The sequence below is a fragment of the Excalfactoria chinensis genome, chromosome 5 (assembly GCF_039878825.1).
Source record: "Excalfactoria chinensis isolate bCotChi1 chromosome 5, bCotChi1.hap2, whole genome shotgun sequence".
Classification (NCBI taxonomy): Eukaryota; Metazoa; Chordata; class Aves; order Galliformes; family Phasianidae; genus Excalfactoria; species Excalfactoria chinensis.
Window position 1 is genome coordinate 44,082,984 of NC_092829.1, and position 26,550 is coordinate 44,109,533.

Here is a 26,550-nt window from a genome sequence, read left to right on the forward strand (position 1 = left end):
TTTCCTGCCCTTGGAGTTCCACACAGCAGCACTCGGTGCAGTAATACATGGCTGTGTGCTGTCTCTTTCTCATGTTTTTTTGTTTTCCTGGCATTTTCTTGTTTTCTCACATGTTGAAACAGTGTCTGGTGACTGAAAGAGCTAAATATCAAGGGAAAGGCGGCAAAAGTGCTCGCTGGAGGAAATTCCTGAGTGGCACAGAGCTCAGCTGAGTTGCCTTCATCTCAGGACCTGGGCTGCCTGTGCAAAACTCCATCAGCCTGGGAGCAAGCACTGCAAACTCCAATAGACTGTCTGTCTTTTAAATTGATGATGCTGCTTGGGAACTATTGGTATTGGTAACTTCTAACTGTTTATTTTTCTGCAGTACCAGATTTCACTTAACTGAACCAAATCCCACTCACTCCTGTCACAGAGGAGTGCACGCAAGTTTATATCAGGTTTAGATGAAGTTTGGAAGACCATTTTCAATGCATGTCTTACTTACTCTCAATTCACACAGGATTTGCAAACAGAGTTATTTATTTCACATGGCCTTAGTGTGGCTGAAAACTGCAGTTTTGCTTTATTTTAAGTCATAAGCAGAGAAGGTTAGTTTTAAATATGCATTTATTTGCATGTTTCCAGACAATGTTCTCATTTGTCTTTGGCTCAAATATTGGCTTCAGCTTGCTTGAAACAAAAGCCCAGCCATTTTGAGGAAAACTAGCTGTGTGCTTATTTAAAATTCAGCCAAACCAGCGTGGTATCTGGTTCCTGTTCCTCCTGAAGGCTGACGCGGGACTTCCAAGCCCTCAGACTGCGACAGCCCTGTGGGGAAGCAGCCTGGTTCTGCGGGCTGAACGCGAGGGCTGTGCCTGTGTCTGAAAATCAAACGTTTTCTTTGATATAGCCACGGGGTGCAAATGCTGTGCGATCCCACTCTGAATTTCTCTTAAGCATCAGGTTTTTCACTTTTGTTTCCCTCAAACTGCAGACCAAATCAGGAGAAAGGTGCTCTCTTTGTTCATTGAGTGTTTTTGTAGCTATCTCTTAGGTGGAAAAAAAGAGCACAAAGGAAAGGACTTTGCCACTTTAGCTGCTTTGATTCAGTGAAGGAAATGCTCGGTGTGAGTAATGCCAGCGGTAATCAGACAAGCCCTTGTGCGTGCTCCAAAATGCCTTGAAGTTAAATTTGCAGTGCTGAAGTAAGACTTTGTGAAGTTCAGCAGCCAAACAAGAAAGGCAGTCTGGCTCTGCTGACAGCACTGACAACAAGCCTTGTGGGACGTGCAAGACGTTTGCAAATCCAGTGAGTGGCTTCACCAGAGAAGGGCTACGCCACCAACCAGTTGAGTAGGCTACTGGATTCTGTGGGAGTTACATCACTTTTTCCCCGATACCGAAATATTCTTCAATATCAAAAAGAATTCATTGCAGCCATAATTCTAGTTTCAAGAGATTAAAAAAAAAAAAAAAAAAAAAAAAAAAGAAAAAAGAAAAGAAAAAAAAAGGTAAATGTTAGCCTGAAAATTCTTTCACAAGTCATTTATTTGAATTTATATAATGTCCACAAAAATAGAAACAGTCTTTAGATCCATTCTGTGATACATAGTCTCCAAGCTGAGATTTACAATGGCAATAGAGAAATATCTCATGTGGGTTTTTTTCCACACGTGTATGTTGAAGAAGCTGTGAGACACAAGCAAGAATTATGCAATTTGCCACAGAAAGAAAGACAAAAACATAACTAAGCATGTTAATGTCCGTGTAGTTCACCAGCCTACATATAGCTTCTCAGGATGTTTTAAGAGTAAGTTGCTCTAACTTAGTGTAGAAAATAGAGTTGGAGGGGTGCTCACACCAACACCTCTGACATTGTGATTTGCATGTATCTATATAAATATAATATACTTTCCTATCTAGAGCTTTTTACATGTGAAAAAATTATGGTACAATTAAAATCTATACACATGGTGCTACCATGAGCAGCTGCTAACTTAAAGGATACATCTAAAAATATGATTGCTCAGCTTCTGAAATACAAAATAAAAGAGCAATCAGAAATGCTTTTTGTTTAAATAGTAATTTACATAAACATTCATCTCTTCATTTTCTCCATTTGCTTAGGTCTGGTAAAAAGATTCCCTTTGGTTGGTTGCATCTGTCCTTGGCAAGAACTGCAGATTTAAACAGCCCTTTGTGTTTGTCTTAGGCGAGGGTTAATATATTTGTGAAACAGAGTAAAAGTTGGCTGGCTTCTGTTCCAGGTTTGTGCTATTGTAATGCTGAATGACAAGTACCTAGTCTGAAAAGTTCTACAGAATGGGAACATAAACTTGCACAATTTCCACTTGCTGAAAGACATGACAGAAGACTGGCATTTGTACTGCAGCCCAGCATAAATCACTATCTGGATTTATATAGTGGGCTTTAAGTGAAGATTCTTATTTTCAAAACCTTTACAAGCATGTTAAGCTGCTGCTCAGTAAAAAAGGGGTGAGACATCTATATCACAAGTTCAATGTATTTCCCAGGAAGTTGCTGAAAGATCTGGTAGCAAGCAGAAGGTATGATAATCTGTAAGACATCAGTTAGCCTGCTATAGCACAACAAATGAGTTAGCACAACAGCATCACTATGGCCATCAGCTATGCCTTTTTGCTTCCAGAGCAAGAAAAGATGAAATCTGGGTGCCAGAGGATTTGTGATGGTGGCACTAATTTCAGGTTTTCATTCAAGGGGTGGATTGGAATGTGTAGGGGGATAAGCCTGGAGTGCAGTGACTATGGGTTGATGGTTGGACTAGATGATCTTAGTGGTCTTTTTTAACCTTTTTTAATGATTCTATGATCCTATGAAAGGGCTGCAAATAACTGAATAACTGTGGGGCTGGGGGAAGGAAGGTAACGATCTTTGGAACAAAGTGAAGGTTCTCTCCTCATCTGGTGGCATGGTTCTTGCTGTATGAACTACAAAATCATGGTAAATAGAGTGGAATGTAGCCAATCAAGCTGAAAAAAGAGGAAATTAATGAGTTGCGCAAAAGCAAGCAAGGCTGGCACAGTCAGTCCAAAAAAAAAAAAAAAAGATACACTGAGAGAAAAAACAATACTTTGAAGTACAGACACTTATAACTTGATTTGTAAATTAGATGAACCTCTCTCCACCCAGGTTATGAAAAGTAAAAATTGTCATGTACGGGTAATTGATGGTGACAGCTTTGGCACACACACTGCAGGAGGTGGTGCTATTGTTAGACATGCCCTACATGTGTAGATAACAAGTTAGGCTTTTATGTTTGCCTACAAATTGTTGCTAAGCACATTTGATGCCATTTATATTGATACTTCTGTTGTCTCTTGGTTTCATCTCCATCTCCTTTTAAGACAAACAAAAAAAATGGAATAACTTACAAGCTCCAGCTGTGCCCTGCTGCATTTCTGGCTAATTTGGATTCAAATCCAAGAGCCTGGGGAAATGGATATCGGGTGGATTTAATATTCTTTTCCCTGGGATTTTTCAGCCCCTGTAATTGTCATTGCTTTCCAAATTCCCAATCCTTGAAATAGGAATTGATCTTTGTTTCACCTCTGTTAACATCACCAAGAAAATCCTGTTTCTCAACTCCCACATCTCACGCACTCAGTGACCTGGTGAAGAACTGCCTCCTCTAGATTTATTTCCCCATTGCCTGGTGCCAGCAGGAAGAATGTGAGTTGGAGAAAGAAAAAGCTGCCAATGAATGTTCAGTCTCCGCATGGCACAGCTAGAGACAAGCCCAAAATACTGACTCAGACCCAGATTCAAGTGTATCCAGTGTCTCAGTGTCTTTATGTTGGTGGGTTTATCTGAAACTATGAATGCCAAAAAATGGGGAGAAAAAAAAAAATTGAAAAAAAGCAAACAAATACAAAGAGCTAGACTTGAGAAAAGCAAAGAGAACTCATATTTTACATGCAACAGAGTTTTACATTTCTCAGAGGTTATTTGAAAATATATGTCCAAATGAGACTTGACCTGCCAGGAAGATCATATAACTTGAAGGAACTGGGGGGACTTCTCCCTCATGCCATTGGATTAATACATATTCTGCTTGTCCCCTCCCCCCCCACCCCTCATTGTTTTATGTGTCAAGGATTTGAATGCTTTAGTTAGGAATATCAGGTAGGGGAGAGTATTCTCTCTACTGGGAAACTGGTGTCTTTTGGTATGTTTGCCCAGTCAGAAAACAGTCATCTTCCTCTAATGGCTTTTGGTCCCTGAGATTGACTCTCTTCCTGCAGTCCACTTCAAAGATAGTTAAAGTCAGTTATAAACAAATAGCCCTTTTCATGGTGTGAGCTGAATGCCCTTTGGAGGTTAGGGAGGATACTCAGTACCAGGCAAGGTCCAGTCCTAAACTTCTGCCTACAAAAGAAGGTCCCAGTGGTGGAGGTAGTATGGGTTCTCCAAGTAAATGCTCATGCCCACCTTGCTGAGCTACCGCTCTGACAGCTGGGACAAGCCAATTGAAGGGGAACCCACTGTCTGGATTAATAAAAGCAACTGGAAGCCAGCAAAGTGTTGAAACATTCAGAAACTGGAGGGAAGGAACAAGTGATATTGGCCAATGAAAGCTATAAACCAGCTGGTTATAGAAGAAGACTACTTGGCTCAGAGATGCTTTACAGTTTCTCCACTTACAGTTGCCTTCCAAAGTGGATTATCATACTGCCTAAATGCCCTAGTATTTTGCTCCTTCCCTTTCTTTGCATGACTCACAGCATTGTCATAAATCACATTATGCCTGTATGACTTTAAAAAAAAAAAAAAAGAAAAAAAAAAAGAAAAAAAAAAGAAAAACTTCACAAGAAGGGAAAAATAATCATAATTCTATAATGTTATCTTATATCACAGAAAACTGTGTACATTTTTTCCCCATACAGGACGTACTTCAAATAAAATAATTTTAACACCAATAATGATAATGTTCCTTCTTCCCGACAGAAGCAGAATTGTTTTTTCACCCCAGTTTGGTACATAAATATAAGAAAATAGTCTTTGAATATTTACATCCAGGTGTTTTAAGTGTTATTTCTTGACATCTTTAATTCTCATTTTCTCTCCAGCCACGAGCATTCTTTCCAAATTTATATACTAATCTGCGACCATCCACACGCTCCAGGATTTCTCTTTTATAATAGTATCTGTTAAAAGAAACATGTAAAAAAGATTTAAACTAAATTCCTGTATAGTCTCAAAAGACCACAGTCAAACTGGGCATCACAAAGCTATCTGAAATGTTTATTTTGTTTCATTTTATGTTATTTTATCATATTTTATTACACCTAACGTTCATCTAACTGAAAGACACAAGAAGAAAAAAATCATTGTGTCTTCTCTTTACTTCCCATTAATCATCTAATGAATTTGAATCTCACCATTTTTTAAGTTACAAAGTACTGCCCTATTCATTACAAGATCTGATTAGATTTCATCTTGTTTTGGGTTTTTTTTTTTTTGTTTTTTTGTTTTTTTGTTTTTTGTTTGTTTTGGTTTTTTTTGTTTTGTTTTGTTTTTTAACCTAAATAAGCCTGACCAGGAAAGAATCTAAAATACCATTTTGAAATACAGTTTGAACTTCTATGGATTATAGGAAATACTGAAAATGTTAAAGCAAGGGACAATGAAGATCCTCACAGAGGATTTGTAAACCAGTTTTAAGATAACGGGCAGGGGAATGTTTATGTTCTGAACACTGGTGCAAAAAACAAGTTCTCTGTAATTTAAAACTTCCCAGTTCAGTAGTACGTGAACTTTCAGCTTTCTATAACCATCCTTCCTTCCTACAGTCAAATATTTTTAATGGTTGGTAGTATGGACAGAAACAGAATTTATCATGTATAAAATATAGTGTACACGTTATATAATACACACAGTATACAGAAACAGGAGGAATAAGTTAAGACAAAGCAGAATGTAACATTACAACCTCAAAATTAGTGGGAGAGACTTTGTTGTTGCAAAGAAAATAAATAAATAAAATAAAGAACTGCTGCAGCTTACAGTTCATTTTTAAAAGTCATGAGATTCACCATTCAGGCAGTTTCTTTATGGTGCACTCACCTCATAGCCCGGCTGAGTTTCTCATAAGTCATGCTGCTGTTGTTCTTCTTCTTCCCCCAGAGCTGAGCCACAGCTTCGGATTTTAAGAATCTGAAGACACCTTCTGACCGGTCCTCCCATTTGATTAATCCTGGATATTTCTCAGGGTTAAGAAGAATATCTCGAATAAATTCCCAGAGATGAGTTCCTCGAGGGTCTGAAAGAGGAAGGGTGCAGAAGGAAGGAGTTTAAGGAGCAATTTGGGCATGTTCTTTATTATGCCGTTTTCTTATGGTATGTCATCTATAAACAAGGACCACACAGTGAGGATGGGCCATGCCTCGCGGAGTGCAGAACCACCACCTTGGAGCTGCACAGGTGAAAACACTGATGGCTTTTACACCTTTCAGCAGGCTGAGTCCTGAGGCAAAAGGATGGATGGGAGCCCCAGCAACCAGGGGAGGCAGAAACCAAACCATCCTCTGCTTCCTGAAATGAACACCACTCTGGAACTGAATGTGTTTAAATCTTCCCCTCACTTCCCTTGACCATTTTTCCTGATATTCTTCTACAGCATGGCAGCATGTAACCTGGTATTATTGTGCAGCTTGTGAAGCAGCCAGCAGAACCATATGGTGGGCACTGAAGTGCCATACATTTAAAACAGACAAAAAGAAGGCAAATGAAATACATTGCTGTTCCACATAAGCAAGTGTTTATCTCAAGCATTCTAGATAGACTTCAGGAAAAAGGTGTATACTGGATAGAGAGATATGATAAAAACAGATAGCCAAAACTGTATAGGAAAATAGCATTAAATTTTGACTGCAATAGCAGAAAGGGCAAAAATAGACATCCAAGTTCAATATGGAGGCCCTATTTAAGCACGACTCTGTTCCAGCTATTGTAGAGATGACACCAGAACGCCCAGGTAGAAGAAGGAAAAGAAACAAACATACAGTCAAACAAGTGAGATGTGGTGATATACAAATGAAGAATAACAGTGACAAGGTGGGCCAGAAAACTGTTGTCCTTTGGTCTGCTTTCAAGCGCATGTAAAGCTTTAGACCAAAGTAAGAAGGAAACAACCTCAACAAAGATGTGATGTTAAATAAAAACTGGTATACAGGTAACATCAGTAGCTGTCTGTCAACTAATCCTTAATTTTTCTTTGCTAAGATAATTGCTTTCTAGAAGCAACAAAATGTGGCGAATCTGGTCTATCTGGACACCAACAACAGTCTGTATAGATAGTGGTACGACTACTGATGAAACTGGAAATGTAGGGGATTAGCCCAGCATGGCAAAGTGACCTTTATGCCAAGTCTGTGATGGGGTTCTTCTCAGGTTTGTCTTCAGACCACTCCTACTTAATCTCTTCATTAGCAATCTTGATACACACACACAACAACACAAAAAGAGTCTGTGTGCAGATAAAAGTTCTGGAGTCCTGAAAGAGCAGCATCACAGAACAGGATAAGAAGAGAAGTCATGAAGGAAAAACTAATCTGGAGACTACAGAAACAGGATTACATTGAATACTGCAATGCACATCAGAGGACCAATGTTAATATGCTCTATTATAAATGCAGGCTGAAAAGAACATATGCAAGTTACTTTCAGGTTTAAAGTCCCACTGAAATGCATTAACAGAATGCTGCCTATGAATCACTGATATGGTAACTGGTCTTCAGACTCAGGTTGAACCAAAACTAGCAGAAAAAGAGGATGAGGAGAGCAGAAAGACAGCTGTATCAGAAGAAAAGGCAGCTGTAGGAGAAGGGGGGCAGGTGTTTGTTCATGATGCCATGCATGAAAAGCTCTGGGAGGAGATGCAGAACTGCATCTCTGGAATTGCTGCACCTGGCAGGCACGGGCACAGGCACAGCAGGGCCTGTGCACAGATCTTCCTAATTTAGTCCATCACCTCTTTTGTCATTACTATACTCCTTTTACCAGCTCAGCTAAACACAGGGTGAAGGAAACTGAATTCTGGTTGTTTCGCTCTAGGCTCTAACCGATAAAAACAATTAGAAAAGTGCAAAACTACTGCATCAGAAATAATGTGAGCAAACGGCACCAGAAACAGTCAGATCCTAAGAGAATTCAATCAGAGTAACCATCTAACCAGTTCTGCTTTCAAAATGAACTCAGAATGCTCCCTTTTCCTTCCCAATGGGTATCTACTCTTAATGTGTTTCTTTTCCCTCAATCAAACAACCATTATAAACCACAGATGTTATAACCATTATAAGCATGGACTTACTGTGTTTCTTGGTGTGGGACTTTGGGGTATGATCTTGTGTTTTTTTCACATCTGAAGAATCTGTAGAGAGGAAAATGAAGCCTATTTGTAAATTTGATTAAAGGTTTTCCATTGACTAGCAGGTTGAAAGAAATAAAACCACAAAAAAGAATGAATATCTCTTTTAAAGATAATCACTTTTCAGAAGGCAATCTAAGGGAGGAGGAAGGGGGAGAGTTTTGTTTTCTGTACTGTATGGTAATCAGCACACTTCACAAAGAGACCATTGATGAATAAAGAATGAACGCAGAGGTAAACATTTGGCTTTTGAAACCTAAATTAGATTAACAAATACCTCACCCCATGCTATGTGTGAGAGAAAGAAAAATAAGAGAATCACGTCTATAAAAGGAAGCCTGAATTGTCCCATTATGTCTTAGTCTTTGCAGAAGCATGTATCTTTGGGGGCTTATTTGTTTCTGAAGAGATGATCTAATGTGAAATGTATGCGCTAGTACCGATGCACAGAACACCTACCTGACTAAAACATAATGAACTGGCACAGCATGGTTGTTTGGGGGGCAGGGAGTGGGACTGTGCTGGTAGGAGGTTTTGGCAGCTGGACGTGCGTATATTGTTCCGTGGCTCGAAGCCACAGAAACAAGCCATTTCTCATTGATGGTGCTTTATCACCTGCAGCCAGCCCCAGGAGGAATCGGATTTCTGGCACAAACGTTTCTTCAGAAACGAAGAAAAAGAAAAGTTCTGTCTGTTCCTTGCCATCCCCCACCTGGCAGCCTGACTGCATCCCGCTGCAACTCCAAGGTCTCGCAAAATCTGTGGGACCGTCCCAAGAGCGAGGCCCTCCTCTATTTGCTTTTTGGCCTGCTTCATGCATGAATGCCACAAAGCAAAGCTGAAGGTCCCACGCACGTTTTCCCAGCTTCTATGAATGCAAGATTATCATACTTTTCATGGAAACGGGACATTTGCATTTGCAAATGACTCATAGGAAATATTCATTTGCATGGAAACTTGTTGGATTTGCACAAGCAACTGCAATAACTGCATGTGAAAAGGTAGATGCAAAGCTATTCACACACTCGCTTTATTCATATATAACTGGATATGTACCCCAAGCAGGGCAGAGAGGATAAGTCCAACCTCCCCTGCTCTGAGCTGACATAATTAGTGTCCTTGACCCCCCGAGCAGCAAATGCTCTCTGAGTCATCCTGCCTTCCCACTCTCAAAGAGCAGGAACCAGCCTGAACCTTACTCAGCTTGGGGGGAAAAAGTAAAATGAAGCTTATTTCACTGCCTTTCCTCAGATCACGATCCCCCGATGTTATTAAAAGCCTGTGGGAACTCCTGGTGAGGACAGCAGGACCAGGCCCTTTATTTGCCCTCTTATTTAAATCCTTTCTATTTTAAAATCCCACAATTTGCTCGCAAATGTTTGTTATGCTCTGTTTAGCTGGAGATTTATTCGTGGAGATTCAGTTGCCTTCTGCCTGGCTGGTGATTTACTCTGGATTTCAGCTGTGTACACAGCCTCTCGCTCTGCCTCCCTCTCACATGGAGACCGGTTTCAAACACACCGTGTTTTGAGGCCGGGGCCTGGCAGATGAAAAGAGTTACAATGCAGTTTCAACAAAGCTGTCTTGCAAAACTTGTGACAAAAGGTTGCAGGGTATTTGCATATGATTCAGGAATGAGCCATATTCTTTACGGGATATACAAATTTAGTTTTTACAGGAGGCTGTGCCCTTGGCGTGCCACCCTCGCTCTAGGCTCAAGCAGTCAGCGGGTAAACACACCGCGCCAGGAGCTTGACAGGTCTCTGGTCCCACCAGAGCGCTCTGAACTCCTGGCAGCCATCTTAGCAGAGTGGGTGGAGGCAGCGGCAAAAGCAAACAGAGTGGGGGTTTTGCTGTTGGTTGGTTGGGTTTTTTTTTTTTTCTTTTTAAGATTTGGCGGTTTTCTTTCTCAAGTCAGGTTTTCTCTGTCTTATTAAATAGATTGCCAAGTGTATTCACTTAAGCCACACATCCCAGTAGCAAGCCCAGCGGTGCCAAGAGGCAGGGGCGCAGTGGGCACAGGGACAGTCACAGCTCCACAGTCCACAGCGCTCTGCAGAGACAGTGCCTGCAAGGTCACATCCCCAGCAGCACACCTCCCTCATTACCCCACAGCTTCTACCTGTCACCCTCAGGCCGATCTGCATGAAAGCCTTCTAAGAGGACCGTGCCTTTCCTTCCCCTTTCCTTGCTGCCTCATGACCTCAGATTCCCTTTTCCCTCCAACCTCGCTCTCGCCTCCATCCCGCTGCCTGCAGCAGGAGGTGCCCTGCAGAGCACCCCAACGTGTATGCCCTGCCCGTGGTTTTGATGGGTGCTGCATTAAATGGGTTCGCAATTTTTCCTGCCCTTTAGCAGACAGATCATATCTCTCCTGTGGCCTTGTGGAGCTCCGAGAAGGGGTGAAATGGCATGCTGGGCTTGCCCAGAGACAGGCTGGGCAGGGGGCTCCGGGTCTGCCCTACAGTGCCCAGAGGCTGCCCCCAGTCTGCCCCCAAACCTACTTGACATGAACAACCAGCTCAGCAAGGAACTGCAGCCGCTTCTGGGGAGGAATATGACTATTATTTGCCCACACTCGGCTACCCCACAGAAAAGGAGATGCCTGAGCTGGAACATCTTGTCTCTCTGACATGAACCCTTTGACTCAGTCACTTTAAAAGATATGTGGAGGCAGCAGATTGTTTGATCTTCTTTGTCTTGACAGAGGGAAGAGAGAAGCTACGGTAATAATGATAGCTAGAAGAGTTGTCAGAATCAGTACTGCTTGGTATAAAATGACTGGAGGCTGAGATTCAATCATGCAACAGAAGAACACGGAGGCTAATATATGTTGGTAGCTTTGGAAGAAGCAACAATTAACAATAATAATTACAAGTTCCTTACCAGGAGGCTGGTGACTTGGTGTTGTCATGGAGATCTGAGCACGACAGAACGTTTTGCTGTCTAGCAGCTCTGGGAATTAAAAAGAAAACACTTAATGTCCTCTGACAACAATATAGCTGCTTCAGAAAAGCATGAAGTATGGTGAAGGTAGTTACCTACTGTACTACCATAGCCACTGTCATACAGGTAATTGTCTTCTTTCCAGGACACCATTAACGATGGATCTGAAGGTGAAGAGCAATAAGGAAAATTAGATCAACAAAACAACATAAGGATGAATATTGAGCACAACATGGACAAAGCAGCAAGAAGTGCGCAAAAGGAATAGTGAAAAGAACTGAAAATGGAAGGGGCTAAGTGAAAAGTTACTTCCTTTCTCTCAAATTGTGGATTAGGGTTTGCATACTCAGGCAAACGTACTTGCACAAAGCACTGACTTACAAAATAATGTAGCTGCCTTTTCGCTTTCCTGGCTAAGGCATCATTTATGCCTGCCCTTGAAGGAATTTTCCTATGTCAGAACAGCCCTAATTCTACCCAGTCCAGTCCTGAAGTTTCAGCCCCTGGTGATTATGATGGTTCTTTGGTGCCATGGGAATGAAAGTGCTCTCAAATATCTAGTAGAACAAGAGAATGCTTATAATGAGTATTTATTTCTATAATAGTGGAACTCGAAAGTCCCCTCCGAGACAGAGCTTCATGTGTAAGCACATGGTGAGAAACATCAAAGCATAACCAGCACGTAAGTCCCCACCCTTAACCCAAAAGCCACTAGTAAGCTTAAAGCTTAATATGACTTAGTGACCTTCTGGTCAGGTGGATCAATACATACAGAAGGATTGTCTTTATAAGCTGTACAGTGAGCAGGAAATTACTCTTTTTACAGTGCATTTTTGAGGTTAGAAGCTTTAAACACTTACTTTTCTTTTGAACTCAAGCTCAGAAAGGATGAGATCTGAAGTTCAAATCCCTGTTTTACTTATTATTTTTTTTTCATGTTCGTATAAATGGGGGAAGAAAAAAAGAGTTATAGCTAAATAATCATGGTTGGCTGAGTTACCACTTATGACATAGGAATTCAGCAGGCATGCTAAGTAATAGCTGCATGTTTGGGCACCCAGAGCTTGTGTTCCTACAATAGCACACACCCTTTGCTTGTTTGGACACCTGATCTGCCCAGTGTTACCTCTGAAAACAGGCCTTAGCCAGCCAGAACGTGGGGAGACAGCTTGTCTTCACATTTCATACTATTTCAGTGCCTACAAGGCAGGCTTTCCCCCCTAAACCACCAGCCTATCCCTGCCAGCTCGCATGGAGTCCCAGTCTGCACCAGTCCTTGCCACCCCACCACCTGGCAGAGGTAGACACAAGTCAGTGGTGGGTTTTGATCTTTCCAGGATGTGTGGCAGAAGTACTCTGCAGAGCCCTGTGCATCTCTACTGGAAGGAGAGACTAACATTATACCAGGATCTCATAAATCAAGACTTAGAGAATTACTGTGGTTTCTCACAGGGCAAGCATCAAGGCCACTGGATGCATGCCACCCATGCCATGTGGGCACAGGCAGGGAGTGGACTGCCATGCTTGTTTGCTGCAAGGAGAAGGTGAAGAGTGTGCCTGGCTGGGGAGGCTGCGCTCCTCCGGGTTCAATGAATGAACTGGCTGGCAGTATTTGACAGAGACACCTCACACTATGAGTCTTTACTCCTGCTGCCAGGAGATACTAAAATGTGCCTACTGAATACATCTACAGACAAAGATGCTGGGGCCATTGTGATAAGCAGCATTCAGATACAGATGGAGCTGTCCTGGGAAAGGAATCTGCACAATAATTGTGCCCAAAGTGCACTGAGCCAAGCTGAAGTTCTTTCCCCAGAGAAACAAAGCCCTGGCAGGAAAAGCATCTAGCCACGAATACAATGGAATAAGGGACTGCTGCAGGAAAAATGCAGACTTAATCAATACTAAGAATTTCAGTTTCATTGAAACACCAAGAAACTGAAATGTAACATTTTGAATTTTTTTAATCCGATACGTTTGGTTTGGAAATTTCCTCACATTTCAAAGCACTAACAGCACTTCATCGCAAAATATTTTTCCTCTTATGAAAAAAGCCAACAACTTAAAACTCTGTAAATCGTTTTTCAATCTGCTGAATGAAGCAAAGAATGATGTTCTCTGTACAGCTGCACTCTCTGACCACAGCGCACTACACTAACTCTGCACATTACTGTAGGCCAGTGGTGTTACATTATTCTTCCAGCAAAAGTGGCCACATGAGAAGGTATTATGGTGCTACCTGAAGCTTCAAAAAAATGACTGATATCTGTGTTATTTCTTTAATTCTGTGTGAAACGCTTGACACTGCAACTAATGCCGCTGTGATCTCCCTCTCTTGGAATGGACAGCTTCCCCTTTTTGTCTACATAAAGACATAAGTCACCCAACAATTACTTACCTGTTTGCTCTGTCTTCACAATGACATTATGAGATTGGTACATGTCACTTCCACACTGACCTGCAAGAAAGTGTACAGCAGATAGGACATGCGACAACAAGCACTGAAGAATTGAAGATACAGCTCCAAGCACAAACTGCTACACTTGAATCAGAGAGCTAATTCTGGAGTGGAGTACAAACCCTTCTCCTTAATCCTTCTGCCTTATACATGACATAAGTGATACAGTAATACTGTCAGGTATAAGCAATATAGCAGACAAAGCAAATGAGATTTGCTAGGAAGCAGCTCCTGAAGACTCCCAAATTCAGACAATTGAACATGCATCTCTATCCCTGTGTAGCTTACTGTCTACTTACCATTCCATTTTAGGTGCTGAAGGTTGCTATAAAGCAGCTGCCCTGCTGTCCCGGCTGCCTGAGTGAATTCCTGCAGGCTCATGCTGCACAGATGTTCCCCATTGATATCAAACTCCTGGAAGGGTATGCAGTTGGCATCCAGTTGGTTGGTATCAAGGAGATGCTGCAGCCACTCCCAGACCTGAAACTTTGTCCAGTACTGAGGATGTATTTCATGCCACTGGGTTCCATAGAAACTGCTGGACACTGGAGAAGAAAATGGATATTAACTGGATCCATTGAGACCATGGGATTATGGTGAGGATAGAAAAGTTACATAGCTAAATTTTATGTCTTGGAAGTCCACAAACTTAGACTCTTTTCAGTCTTTAATGATTAGCTCAGTAGCTAGTGCTGGAGAAAAAGATCTTTTCTTTTCTTCTTCTTCTTTTTTTTTTTTTTTTTTACTCAGTTTTCCCATTAAAAATGAAAGATATTACTTTACACCTCTCTTAAGAAGTTAAATGAGAAGGAACAAATTCAGTAATGTTGGCTAAATATACCAAAAAAATTCTTTGGAGCAAGATAAAGTGCAGGAGTACTGTCACAAAGGAGTGTTGATCTGTGCGTGGGAAAAATGTTCTAGTACATCAGAAAATGATGGAAAAGCCTTGCAAAATCCACATAATGAGCAGTGGAATTTTGTTTGTATAAAGACTGAATATGAATTGTGGAATTCAGCCAATGAACACTAAAAACAAGGCGCTCTTACACTGCTCTAACGTAAAAATCTATCAGTACGGCCTACAGTATCAGGGCAGAGCTGACCTTCTAACAAATGCACGTTATCTTTATAGTCTGGTAAGATGAATTCTGAGTAGAATTGTAAAACTCATTTTGAAATTAAGGGAGCTGCCTTATTTTCTTCTTAGGATGTCTGAATAATTTCTTGGTCAGTCTTTCAAACCACTCTCAGTTGTATGGCACTGCATGACAATTATTTATGTGTACAAATGAAAGGAAACATATGCGGGGACAGGATAATTACACAAGATAAGATAAGATGTAAGATATACAAAGGTAGGACTGCCTTGATCCAGCCACTCAGAAAATCTAGCAAAAGGAGTTTGGTGCAATTTATTCCTTGGGAAAGGAGGACAGTGGGGAAGGCCAGGCAGAGACAGCGGCATGATAAAATGTTCAGAAGAGCAAGGAGGTTCATTTAAGGATGAGAGAACTATAGTCTGCAGAGGTGATTAAATTATGGGAAAAGGAAATACTGCCGTGGCCAAGCTCTGAGTTAGCTTCACTCCAGCACATGGCTTCTCTCACTGGTACCAATCTGGTCCTTCACAGTCTTCCCCACACAGCTGCAAGAAATACGGGTAACAAGGGGTATGGCTAGAAGACCACAAACAACAGAGCTGGCACATTTTAGGAAATCATTTCAGCTAGACCTCAGGTCTCTTCACTTAAGATACAATGCACAGTGTGAGCCCATGGGTGAACGCAAAATAAGCCCACAGTTTCTTAGGTTCCTTTACTAATGTTGGCCAGCAAAGTCTGCGTCAGTGCTTTAGGTTGATGTTACTCATCCTGCTGTAGAAGGATTAGGGGGATGAGTACAGAAATGACTAAGACTTCGGTATGTTGGCAAGTGAAGGTCTGATGGAACAAAGAAGTTATCCCTGAAAAAGAGGTTGATACTTATTTCCATCATTTCAGAAGAGTGAAGAATTTTCATACACTCTCTAATGTAAGTACAAGTCTTCAGTGAGAGGAAGGAGTCAGCGTGGTAAATGGACGTGAGGAGGTACGTAACTGCAGAGGCTGGCCTATGCTCTCAGTTTCCTGTAACTCCAAAAGATTTGTGAATCCTGAGGATCTCTAAATGGGAAATCCAAATTCATATCTTTATGAGATCCTGTGCAAGATCAGTCAAGACTTTTTTCCATAATTCTGTTAGGGAGCTTATAGGCAGCTTGGTACATTTACTCAAAGCTCACTTTTGTATTTCTCTGTATTTAGAAATGACAAATTAAAAAAGTAAAATAAAAATCAAACACAAGAGTTTCACTTTTTACTTTCATTGTAAGTTTTTTGTACCACTCTATAGATTAGAACAACAACTGCAAAATGTTTGCTTAGATTTTAAGATTCACACATTGATTCCAAAACACTATTTTGGGTGAGGAAAATAAAATTAGATGAAGAACTGCATGTCTATCTATGCATCTGTATCTACATTTTTATATATAAAGAGAGAATGTGTATCTGTGCAGCTATATAATCACAAAAATAGTATAATAAATTTCACCCTGTGTGACACCTTGGAAGTTAATTCAGGTGCAAAAGTCATCACTAGCTCTTAGGCATTAGAAGGCATATATGGAATTAAAGAGATGGTTCTGTGCATAACAAAGAAGTTCTCAGATCACAAGCTATCTAGTGCCCTAACGCCAGTCTAATTAGATAGCTATCTAGTAATTTGAGCTGAAAAAGCAAATACAGTAAAGGAGCAAAAAGACTACTCCCCTGCAAAGCCGGAGGGGTGATTAGTGCTGAGGAGTAACGTCAGTTCAGAGAGGGCATGAGGGGTAAATGTGACAGAGAAAGAATTCCGGACTGAAGAAAGGGAACATTTGACTCTTTGGCTATTTTGAAATTCATTAAAAAAAAAAAAACACACACACACACAAAAAAAAAACTAAAACAAAAAACAGGAGCAGTAACAAAACAAGCCATAAACCGGTCACTTTCGGAAATATAAGTTTTGTGAGTTCAGCTTTTACAAAGAAAATAACAAAGGGAAATTTTCCGATGTGAAGTGAAACTCCAGTAAACCAGTATCACTGAAAAGCAATACTTATGTGTATTTAAGGGTTAAGTAGTCCCTTCCACCCCTACCTATCCTCTACCATCTCCCACCAAAAAAACAAAACCACGTAGCTCAGAGCTGTTGAATTCCTCCTACCATTGCATGTGGAATATCCATCTGTCCAGGAAGGCTGCTGGTGGAGTAGGTTGCTGCTGGAATTGATACTCATTCTGCCAGCTCCTTCCAAAATCATGATCTGTAAATGAATCGAACAGCTTGCTTAGTGAACAGCGTCTAGTCCAAAAGGTAAATGGTGAAAAAAAAAAAGAATCCACTGAAGGTGAAGTGAGCAAGCCAATTCCATTTGTAGGAGATACAATTGAAATCAAGAACATGTTGCCACAACCCCTTTTCAGCTGCCACAAAATCTCTTTATGATAAACATTACCATGCTTGATTTGCATATGCAAGAAGCAAGTTTCTACAGCTGCCCATCCATAAATGAATAATCCGTAATCAGAAATGAAGCTGAATGAAAAGACAAGGATCCTGACAGAGCAATACAGGAAAACTGCCAAGCTTTGAGAAGTGAAAAACAAAGTTGTCTGACTCTTTTTTTTTTTTTTTTTTTTTTTTTTTTTTTTTAAATTTAAAGACAAATGTGATCGAAATAGGATTTTCTTTTTTTTTTCTTTTCTTTTTTTTTGTTTTTTGTTTTGTTTTGTTTAAGAGGAAGAAAAGACTTTTCAATAACTGCAAATTAAACTATACAAGAACTCATGATAACAACTCATATTGAGAAACTCCTTCACACAGAGGGACCCACCTGTAAGTGCTACAGGGAGGTAATGTTACAAGGGATATTTTCTCAGCTGGCTCAGGTTCTTTCTGATCTGTGTCAGCAGCGTCCCTAACCTGTTCTCAGTTGCAGATAGCACAGATCATACTTTTTTAACTACTGGTCAGTCAAAGATCTCATAAGTAAGACAAATGACGCAGATTTTCCCTTCTATTTACATTAGCGTTAGCATCATGAATAAAACTGCTCTTTTTTTTTGGCTTTGTTTGTGCAAAATTACTTAGATGGCATTTTAGAAAAATGTCACATTTATCACACATTAAATCATTTCAGTGAACATGGACAAAACTCCACAACTACAGGTACTCGTGACTTTCTTATTATCTTTCAGTGGTTTAAAGTTGTAAGTTTATAAATACACATTATATCTACACAGAATGAACATTCTTTGAGAGTTTAGAAAGGTAATTTTTCTAACTTCTACAATGGTTTCAGAGCACTGCCCTCATATAAGTACACACAGAACAAACTGCTGTTCAAAAACCTTCTAAACCAAAAGCCATGGAGTTTGTAAGAATGAAAATGCTAGAGCTCAGGAGGGCACATGAAAGTAGCTAGACATCACTTTGAAATTACAGAGAGGCTGAAATGATAAAAATGCACCTGTGAAAGTTAAAAATGATGGTCTTGGCCTTTTCCCCACTGAGGCGAAAGAGAAAACTTCCACTGAGTGCCCTGTCAGAACCCCACAAGCTGATATCAAGAACATTTCTGATAGAAGAAGCCATTCAGAACAGTCACAGCCTTGGTTTGAAAGAACTGCGTGAAAAAGATCTGGGCTGACACGTTCCTCCATCATTTGCAATAAATGATAACATTCGTAAAAGTTATGAACATGTGCATTTTATGGAGAGTCTCTCTTCTCCCTGACTCCACATCTATGTACATTTATAAAGTGAGAGGGGTTGTTCAAAATTACTTAAAAATACAGAGCCTTAAGAAATGTGTCACAGGGAACAGTCCTTTACAGTATACCCTACTGCAGCACCATCTTTTTTCTGCTACACAGAATGACATAATGCCTTTCATTCTTAATTCTAACAAATCTGTGATGCAGTGACAACTGGTGAATTTTATTTCTTATAGCAGATATGTGATGGTACAAAATGTCAACAACTGAGTGATAGCCATTGTCCCTCTATGGCTAAACTCCGTGGCCAAATAAAAGATGACGGGGGTATCAGTCAGTAAGCTTATGCAAGTTAGATAAGAAGACATTATTAGCCCTGTGTTAAAGCCAAGCACCTTGGTACTCTGAGGGGGAGAAGGTCAGGAAACATTGAATTTTCTTACACCAATTGTGTTCAGCATAAATATCATTTATCACACATACTCGAGATGGATGCTTTTTCAGTGATAATGCATGTTTTAAAGTAAACACATATCCACTCTTCTGAGCAGATACAGACTGAAAGATACATCAAATTATTTATTTCACTGACTTGTTTTTTAATAATTAAGACTCAATTATATTCTTAAGATTTTATACAATTAAAGTATTCATGATAAAAAAACTTATTACAATATCAAGTAAAGGTGAGGTAGAACACCAGGTACGCTGGGAAAACCATAGAGCTTGAGGATTAACAAAACTCTCCTAAGAACGTAGTTTGGTGACTTTGTTTTAAAAAAATGCAGCAGGCATTTAATATTGAATTTCAACTGATAGATCTCAGGTTTTCAGAAGAGATCATCGAGGATTCACATGTACTTTGTTATGTTATTTCAAGCAGTTTCTGCAGTTTATGGAATTCTACACAATTTTAATGCCTGATACTTGTGCAAATAAAAACGTGTCTGGGAAAACGTATGCTTATGATCTGAAATACTTTCCATGTTCAAGGCCCCGTGTATCTTTGCTCTGAAAATTCTACTCGTAAATTCTCATTTTATTTTCTTCGTAACCAATCAGCTGAATTTCCAAACTAAAAGACACTGACACTTCGGTTCAATGACAAACCCATAGAAAGTTAAATGAACCAAAAATTAAGTCTTGCGTAGTTTCCAGCATTAAGCAGAACACATTAAAGCACTGAGTAGAAGCACTCTGAAAACCTTCTCCCTAGATTCTGATTCCTGACGTGCTCCCTTGAAAACTTATTCCCCTGTCATAGTCTAGCAGATAATTGCTCTTCACAGTATTCCTTACAACATTATTAGTATTTTCAGACAATGTACATGGAACTTACTTTGCAAATTTATCAGTCAGTACATCCTCTTTCTGAAAGCTATACAAGTTATTTCAACCAAAATAACTTATCTTCCCACATCACTTGTGGGAACAGCTGTTCACAAGAAGAAATCATGATACAACAATAACCACTGGCACAGGACTAGATTCAGCTTTAACTCAAACTTTCCCAAAGTTATAGGTATTAATCAAGGTGCTGGGTTGAGTTTTTCTGTGACTTGAAAATTGTCGTGTCACCTTCTGCACCTTAATGCAAGAGCACTCCTTATTTGGAAGTGACTTGTAGCACTTTATTCAGGCTGAATACAAAGTCCCACTAATGTAACTTCAAGAATTTGCTTCACTAACATAACTAACATGAAGCGTGCACATCATGCTCAAGAATATTTTCCCTATGAAAACGAAATAGTGATTTTCTTCATTTCATCCAGTATATGCCTTTCTTTGATACAAGTTCATGACAGATTTATGCTTAGAGCAGTGTCTCATCCCTTACTTGGAAAGATTTCGAGTCAGGATATTGGAACGGGCGTGCTCTTCATTAGTTTGGGGCCAAATCCTCAAGTCTCCCTTGTGTACAGACAAACCTGGTTAAAGGGTGTGAAGCCTCAAGGGGAAGGACACATAATATGTTCAGTTTTCTTTTAATCGTATGCCATATATCAAAGTGAACGGTGGAACTAATGAAGCCTGGTTTCCTATGAATGTGTATCTTGTGGTTGGATTCTCGAGTGTCTAGTAAGATGTGAGCGCTGATTGAAGTTTTTCCCACGGTTGGGGCATTCATAATATCTCGTTGTCTTCAAGAAGTGAGCTCAAGCTTCACTCCTTTCAGACATGGTATTAATAGATTTTTCTCCTCTATTTGGCAGCCTGTTTCATTAATCCTGTAAGAACTTCATATCTTTGAGACTCCTACCCCATATCAAATTTAATTAAAATTGGCAATGGGACTCAGCTTGTTACAGGCCACTGTAAAAAAGCCAAGATACAGACAAAATAACCACAAAACCCTCATTTCCTCAGGAAACCATGCTAAAAGGGGATTCTAACTAAGATGAGATTTCAAAAAACAATATAAAGATCTTAGGATGTGTCTCAGTACTGAATAAGATGTGGTATATTATGAATGAAAACACACATGAAATGTTCTGCGTGTCTATACGTATACGTATGTGTATATGCATTTTTAAACACATACACCCTTGTGTGCACGCTGCAGGTATCTGTACACACATTCCTAGTTTTTTCCACTAAAGATGTGACACCTTTGAATTATAACCTTAAAACATTACCAGGAACACGACACACAGTTATAAGTTGAAACAAACAACACTCTACTCAGTCAGCAAGGTTAAATATAGTTGTGCACTGGTGCTAAGCAGCATTCTTTTCAGAGAGAGTCCTACTAGAGGGCATGCGTGCACCCAGAAAATAAATTTTAAAAAAAGCTATTTAATCTACATTCAGTATATCAGATGGCATTCAAAGCCCAAAGCCTGAAGGCCTCTCTTAATGAAGCTCTCACTGGAGTCAGGAGGAGCTTGGACCAAGCCAGAACCTGGCGACTTTGCAGCGACCAGAGCTCAGCTGTTCTGGTCCTCTCATCTGTCCTAGCTGCCTGACTAATCTGAGTGCATGGTGGTACCAGAAAAAGCCATGGCCTGGCAAAGGGAGCAAACCCAGCTTTGCAGAAAAACATATTTACAAATCCTTGAACCTTGAACAGTGTATAGTGCACTCTATGCAAATTATTTTATTGCACTACAGGTGTGCTCTGAAAGTAAATTACTCTGATCCCCGTTTCCACATTCACCCCAATGAGCCTTAACAGCCAAATAATGGATTTCTCCTTTCTTTGAACTCAAATCTTTCAAGAACACTGTGTATTAAATGGCAGGAAAATGCTAAACCCAACATGAAAGGAGCAATGCAGAGAAAATGAGTGAATCCCAAAGAACTCCAACCACAGCGATTGCACTGACATTGATTTGTACAATTGCTTACATTACAACACTGAACTGAACTAAGGGTCTCATTAATTACAAATATGAGAGGGTGTGGAGCCCATAGGGGGAAAAGAGCATACAGCTTTCTGGTTTGTAATACGCACTCTATGCAAAAGACTAAAAAAATATCTAAGGCAAAACTGACTGGAACTATTAAACTATGACTCCACCCGTAAGCTATGCGAAGTCTAAAAGTGACTTCTAGCTGAGACAAGCTCTGTGCAGCTCCTCCTGGCGTGTCCAAAAGGGCGGATCTCTTTTGGTGCATTTATCTATGGGATCCTTCCCCATTTTTCCCCTTTTACCATCGTGGCTGAACTTCAAATATAGATTTCACCTGGGCCTATTTTCTTTGAAGTGTGTTATGTACACAGTGAAGACACAATCCCTGTTTTTCAGGGCTTGGAGTTTATGGAACAAGTATCTACAGAGTATGTTAAATATTTTATACCATTACTGCGCCTTGGATTGCAGTCAAGCAGTTAAACAGCAATCTAAAATAAATGATACCAGATAATAACTGCAGCTGCAGAGGATCAGATTCTGGATTTAAAGCTTTTTCTTGAAATCTCAAAAGATGGCAACGGGCTGAGTTTTCAAGACATCAGAAACAAAGGAGATTCACAACAAAGCAGGTGGACCTGCTTTACACATACGGTTATTACAGAAACACAACTGCATTGTACTTGAAATGTGTATGATCAATTAGCTGCTTTGCATTCCAACCACCTATTTTACATCTCCAATAGCAGGCACAAACTGAATACATGAATGTTGACAGCCTGTTTACATGTTACCATGAGCTTTCAGTCTTCTGCTGTTTTCTCTCATTTAACGTGCATTACTACCAGGGCACCAGAGCTTAATTCTGAACCACTGCACATAAAAATACAGTTATGGATGACCCTAAGAGTGCCTCACCATCTATTTTACACAAGTTTCACATTCAACCTCAGTGTCTGTGCCAAAATCCCAGACAAGATATAACCCTGTCAGAGCTCACTGTGATCTTTTCCTGTTAGGATCTCTCCTGACCATGCAGATCCACATACAGCAATCACACACTTCCATGATTCAGTCCCATTGTTTCAGTGTCCAAAAAAGCAGACAGAAGCTTCCAACAAAAAACTTTTTGCAAGCTGATTCCCAGCAGGGATCCATTTCACAACTCAAAGCTCAGCTGAGTGCCACCTCACTGTGACCTGCAAGTTACTGTACCAGTGATACCCCATGCAGCTTGGCCTCGCTGATATAATCACCACTTATGTCAGTGCAAACATAGCAGGAAAAAAAAAGAGAAGAGAAGAGAAGAGAAGAGAAGAGAAGAGAAGAGAAGAGAAGAGAAGAGAAGAGAAGAGAAGAGAAGAGAAGAGAAGAGAAGAGAAGAGAAGAGAAGAGAAGAGAAGAGAAGAGAAGAAAAGAAAAGAAAAGAAAAGAAAAGAAAAGAAAAGAAAAGAAAAGAAAAGAAAAGAAAAGAAAAGAAAAGAAAAGAAAAGAAAAGAAAAGAAAAGAAAAGAAAAGAAAAGAAAAGAAAAGAAGAAAAAGGTTACCCAGTTCTGTGAAAGCTGTGAAGAAAGTTGCTATGAAGCAGCACTATGATCAGGCTCAGGTTTTGTTATATAACATACACACTGTTTGATGCATTTCATTTTTAGTCCATCACATGTACCCTTAGGCCACAGCAACAAAACGCGTTCACTGAATCACGCTGCAAGTGTAAAGTTCAACTACTCATTTTTATAAGAAAATTTTCTAAATAATCCCCATACTCTTTGTATTCCAGATTCTGGTTTGGAGCTTTGGGGCCCATGTTTTTCTTTCCTCTGAACTGCACATTCCTATGCTTCTACATTTCTGGTGTATACAGCTGTGGTTCATATGCATAAAACCACCTTCGCATGTGCAAAACGGGCTCTTGGTAAGCTTTCAGAGATTATATTGAGACCTTGATCATTTACTGTTGTGGGCTTTTGGAAAGGAAGAGTTGGGTTTACTCTTTTGTTTTCTTTGAACCTTGTTATTAAACGTATACATGAAGGTAAACTGAAAGACTAGAAAAAGGAAGATGAATAGAAAAGGAGCTTTTAGCATTTACCTGTGTTGCAGATAGGATCGCAATAAACAAAGTCAAATAAAGCTTGGTTGGAATCTTTTATTACTAAAGATCTGATTTTCATGATGCACTACAAGGCAACTTTTGTAAGAGATATGTGGTGGTTGTTTTAACATGTTCATATGGATGCTTCAAAATCTTGCATATATATTTTAACCAAAGAGAAGCTTGAGTAGAAAATCTAGGATCTAGATCTGTATCTGAGCTACCCCTCTGCTCCAGGGTTTGGTTCTTATCTCTCTTTTAACGATGTAATTTAAAGACAAAACCATAGTTCAGTTTCCTTTCTGAGTGAGAACAAAGTTCACTTTACGAATGCAAAAAATGAAAATGTACTTGATTGTATGCAAAGTCTCACAGGGTATTTTTCCTCCGTCCCCCTTTTTTCTTTCTTCCCCCCACCCTCCCGTAGTCCACAATCTTCATATGAACTGGCTTCAATTTTCAAGGTACTACTTAGTATAATGAAAATAAAAGAGAGAATTTCAGCAGAGGTTTTGTTTGTTTGTTTTTCTAAATCAGAAGCAAACAGAAAGCCAACTACAAGCACACCATCCTCAAGGCACAGATGTGCCTGACACTGCTAACTGCCAAATGTTGGCACTTCGGGAAATTTTATCCACACTTATGCTACCTTAGCAGAGGAAACAGCGAACCTGCCTCTCATCAAGGATCCAGTGCTGGGATCTGTGCTTCCTCTTCACATCACAGCCTAGACGTACATCTTCTTGCCATGCCTCCAGTTTTTGAGTAAGAAAGAAAATAGCACAATTGATTTTGATGTCAGAAAGCTCGTTCTTTTCATGCAGAAGGTCCCTTCACAGATTTGCACATAAGCGTTAGTCACATGGCTAAATTAAAAGCAAGCCAAGGAAAGGTTCTATATCTTGTGAGAAATGCTCATGTCAATTTTGCATGATCAGAAACTTAGAATTTTTTGAATACGTAGACATGTCTGCAAATAACTGGCAAAAAGAAATAGGACTTTTGTTGTTGTTGTTTGGAGGTGGCTTTGACCAGCATACAGCACTCCCTTTGTTGCTGTCTGCATCACCTCATAAAGTTCATGATAATTTGGGCCAGCCATTTTTTCCTGAGTATTTAGAAGTCATTTGCAATAGATTCATCAGTCTTGCCTCAGGGGTACAGAGTCTTGGAAAACACAATAATGGGAAAAACTGCCTTTGCTCTTTATTCTTCTTTCAGCATTTAATACCACACCTCATGGAACAACTCCACACCTTCTTTCATGTCCTTCCTATCTCTCCAGTACATCCTTCCTCTAACGAGGAGCCAGCTCATCTTCCTAATCTCCTTTTACTAAACACCTTTCTTTTGCTTACAATACACTAAATATACAAATGGCCAAAAAGCACTCTAGATGCCCCTGTAGCTTGACAAACTACCTGCCTATAATTAGGCAAGAACCTCATCAGCTAACAAAATACTACCATCGTGTTCTAACACCTTCTCCTTTCCCCTTGGCTCTGGTTCCCCAACCACTTCCCTTCACCTTTCACGACAGCCTCTCTTTGCATTGCCTTGTAGACTGAGCCTGTGCTGGGGGATCTGCTTTCTATACTGCTAACACAGGCTATGTAACTGATCAGTTACTAGCAAATAAAGAGAAAAATTGAGGCTTTGTTCATGTTTAGATCTTTTTAGGTGCTGAAACACAACGTAACAGCTACTCTGACATATAGAGTCTGACATATAGAGTCCGACATACGCTGCTGCTGCAGCCAGTTTTTCATGGAGAAATATATTTTAACCACTGCCACAACCAGAACTTCTCTTTTTTTTTGCTTTTTTTTTTTTTTTTTTTTTTTTTATGGGACTAGTCTGGTTTCAGTAGTAACAACCACTAATTTGCCTACTTCCAAAATAAAAAGATCCTTTTAAAAAAACAAAACAAAACAAAACCAATTCAGTTTCAGACATTGTGCTTTTACAAAGAGCAACTGCTGGGAAATTACAGGCTTCTTCTTTGGGGTTGGTTTCTGTGTGAGGACCATGACTCAGGCACCATAAAAGGGAAGGTGTCCTGCGGGTCCCTGCGATCAGCCTCTGGTATCTGGGAAGGAGGGAGAAGGCAGAGACCTCCCTGGCAGGGATGACAGCCCCACAGACACGGGCACAGTGAGCCCTAGGCATGACACAGCTGAGAGCAGCTGAGCCTTTGTATGCCTGTGCTGTCAGTACCCCACTCAGGACACCCAGCTAACACAGCCTAGAGATTATTCTATATTAACATTCTTCCAGTGTGGTGCCTGGTGGCTCTATGGACATGAATAAGCCTGGAATACCTTCTCACTTAGAGTTAGTGGTCTTTTCGGTACTGTCCAGAACCTGACTTGGGATACAGAAAGACATTTTCTTTTTCATTTCCCACACTGCCAACTCATAGCAGGCTGGATTTCACTTTGGAAAACTTCCTGCTTTTGAGAACAGAGATAAAATCTTCAATATAAATTTTGTCCACTTAAGAT

The 26,550-nt window shown here is 40.1% G+C and overlaps 1 protein-coding gene across 2 annotated transcripts in view; it reads right to left on the reverse strand.

Moving 5' to 3' along the window:
• Positions 1-2,364: 2,364 nt before the first annotated feature.
• EHF (ETS homologous factor) overlaps positions 2,365-26,550 on the reverse strand; it is a 59,394-nt gene continuing 35,208 nt past the window's right edge. Inside the window, exons 2-10 of one of the 2 annotated variants that reach the window (XM_072338202.1) lie at positions 17,046-17,145; positions 14,093-14,338; positions 13,734-13,793; positions 11,431-11,499; positions 11,276-11,344; positions 8,333-8,392; positions 6,088-6,283; positions 5,035-5,168; positions 2,365-2,993 (exon numbers count right to left, since the gene is read on the reverse strand). In XM_072338202.1, coding sequence (XP_072194303.1) covers positions 5,069-5,168; positions 6,088-6,283; positions 8,333-8,392; positions 11,276-11,344; positions 11,431-11,499; positions 13,734-13,793; positions 14,093-14,338; positions 17,046-17,142 — 897 coding nt within the window. In that variant the 5' untranslated portion in view covers positions 17,143-17,145 and the 3' untranslated portion in view covers positions 2,365-2,993; positions 5,035-5,068. Of the gene's footprint in view, positions 2,994-4,860; positions 5,169-6,087; positions 6,284-8,332; positions 8,393-11,275; positions 11,345-11,430; positions 11,500-13,733; positions 13,794-14,092; positions 14,339-17,045; positions 17,146-26,550 lie in introns of those variants that run through there. The other variant, XM_072338201.1, reaches the window with a different exon arrangement.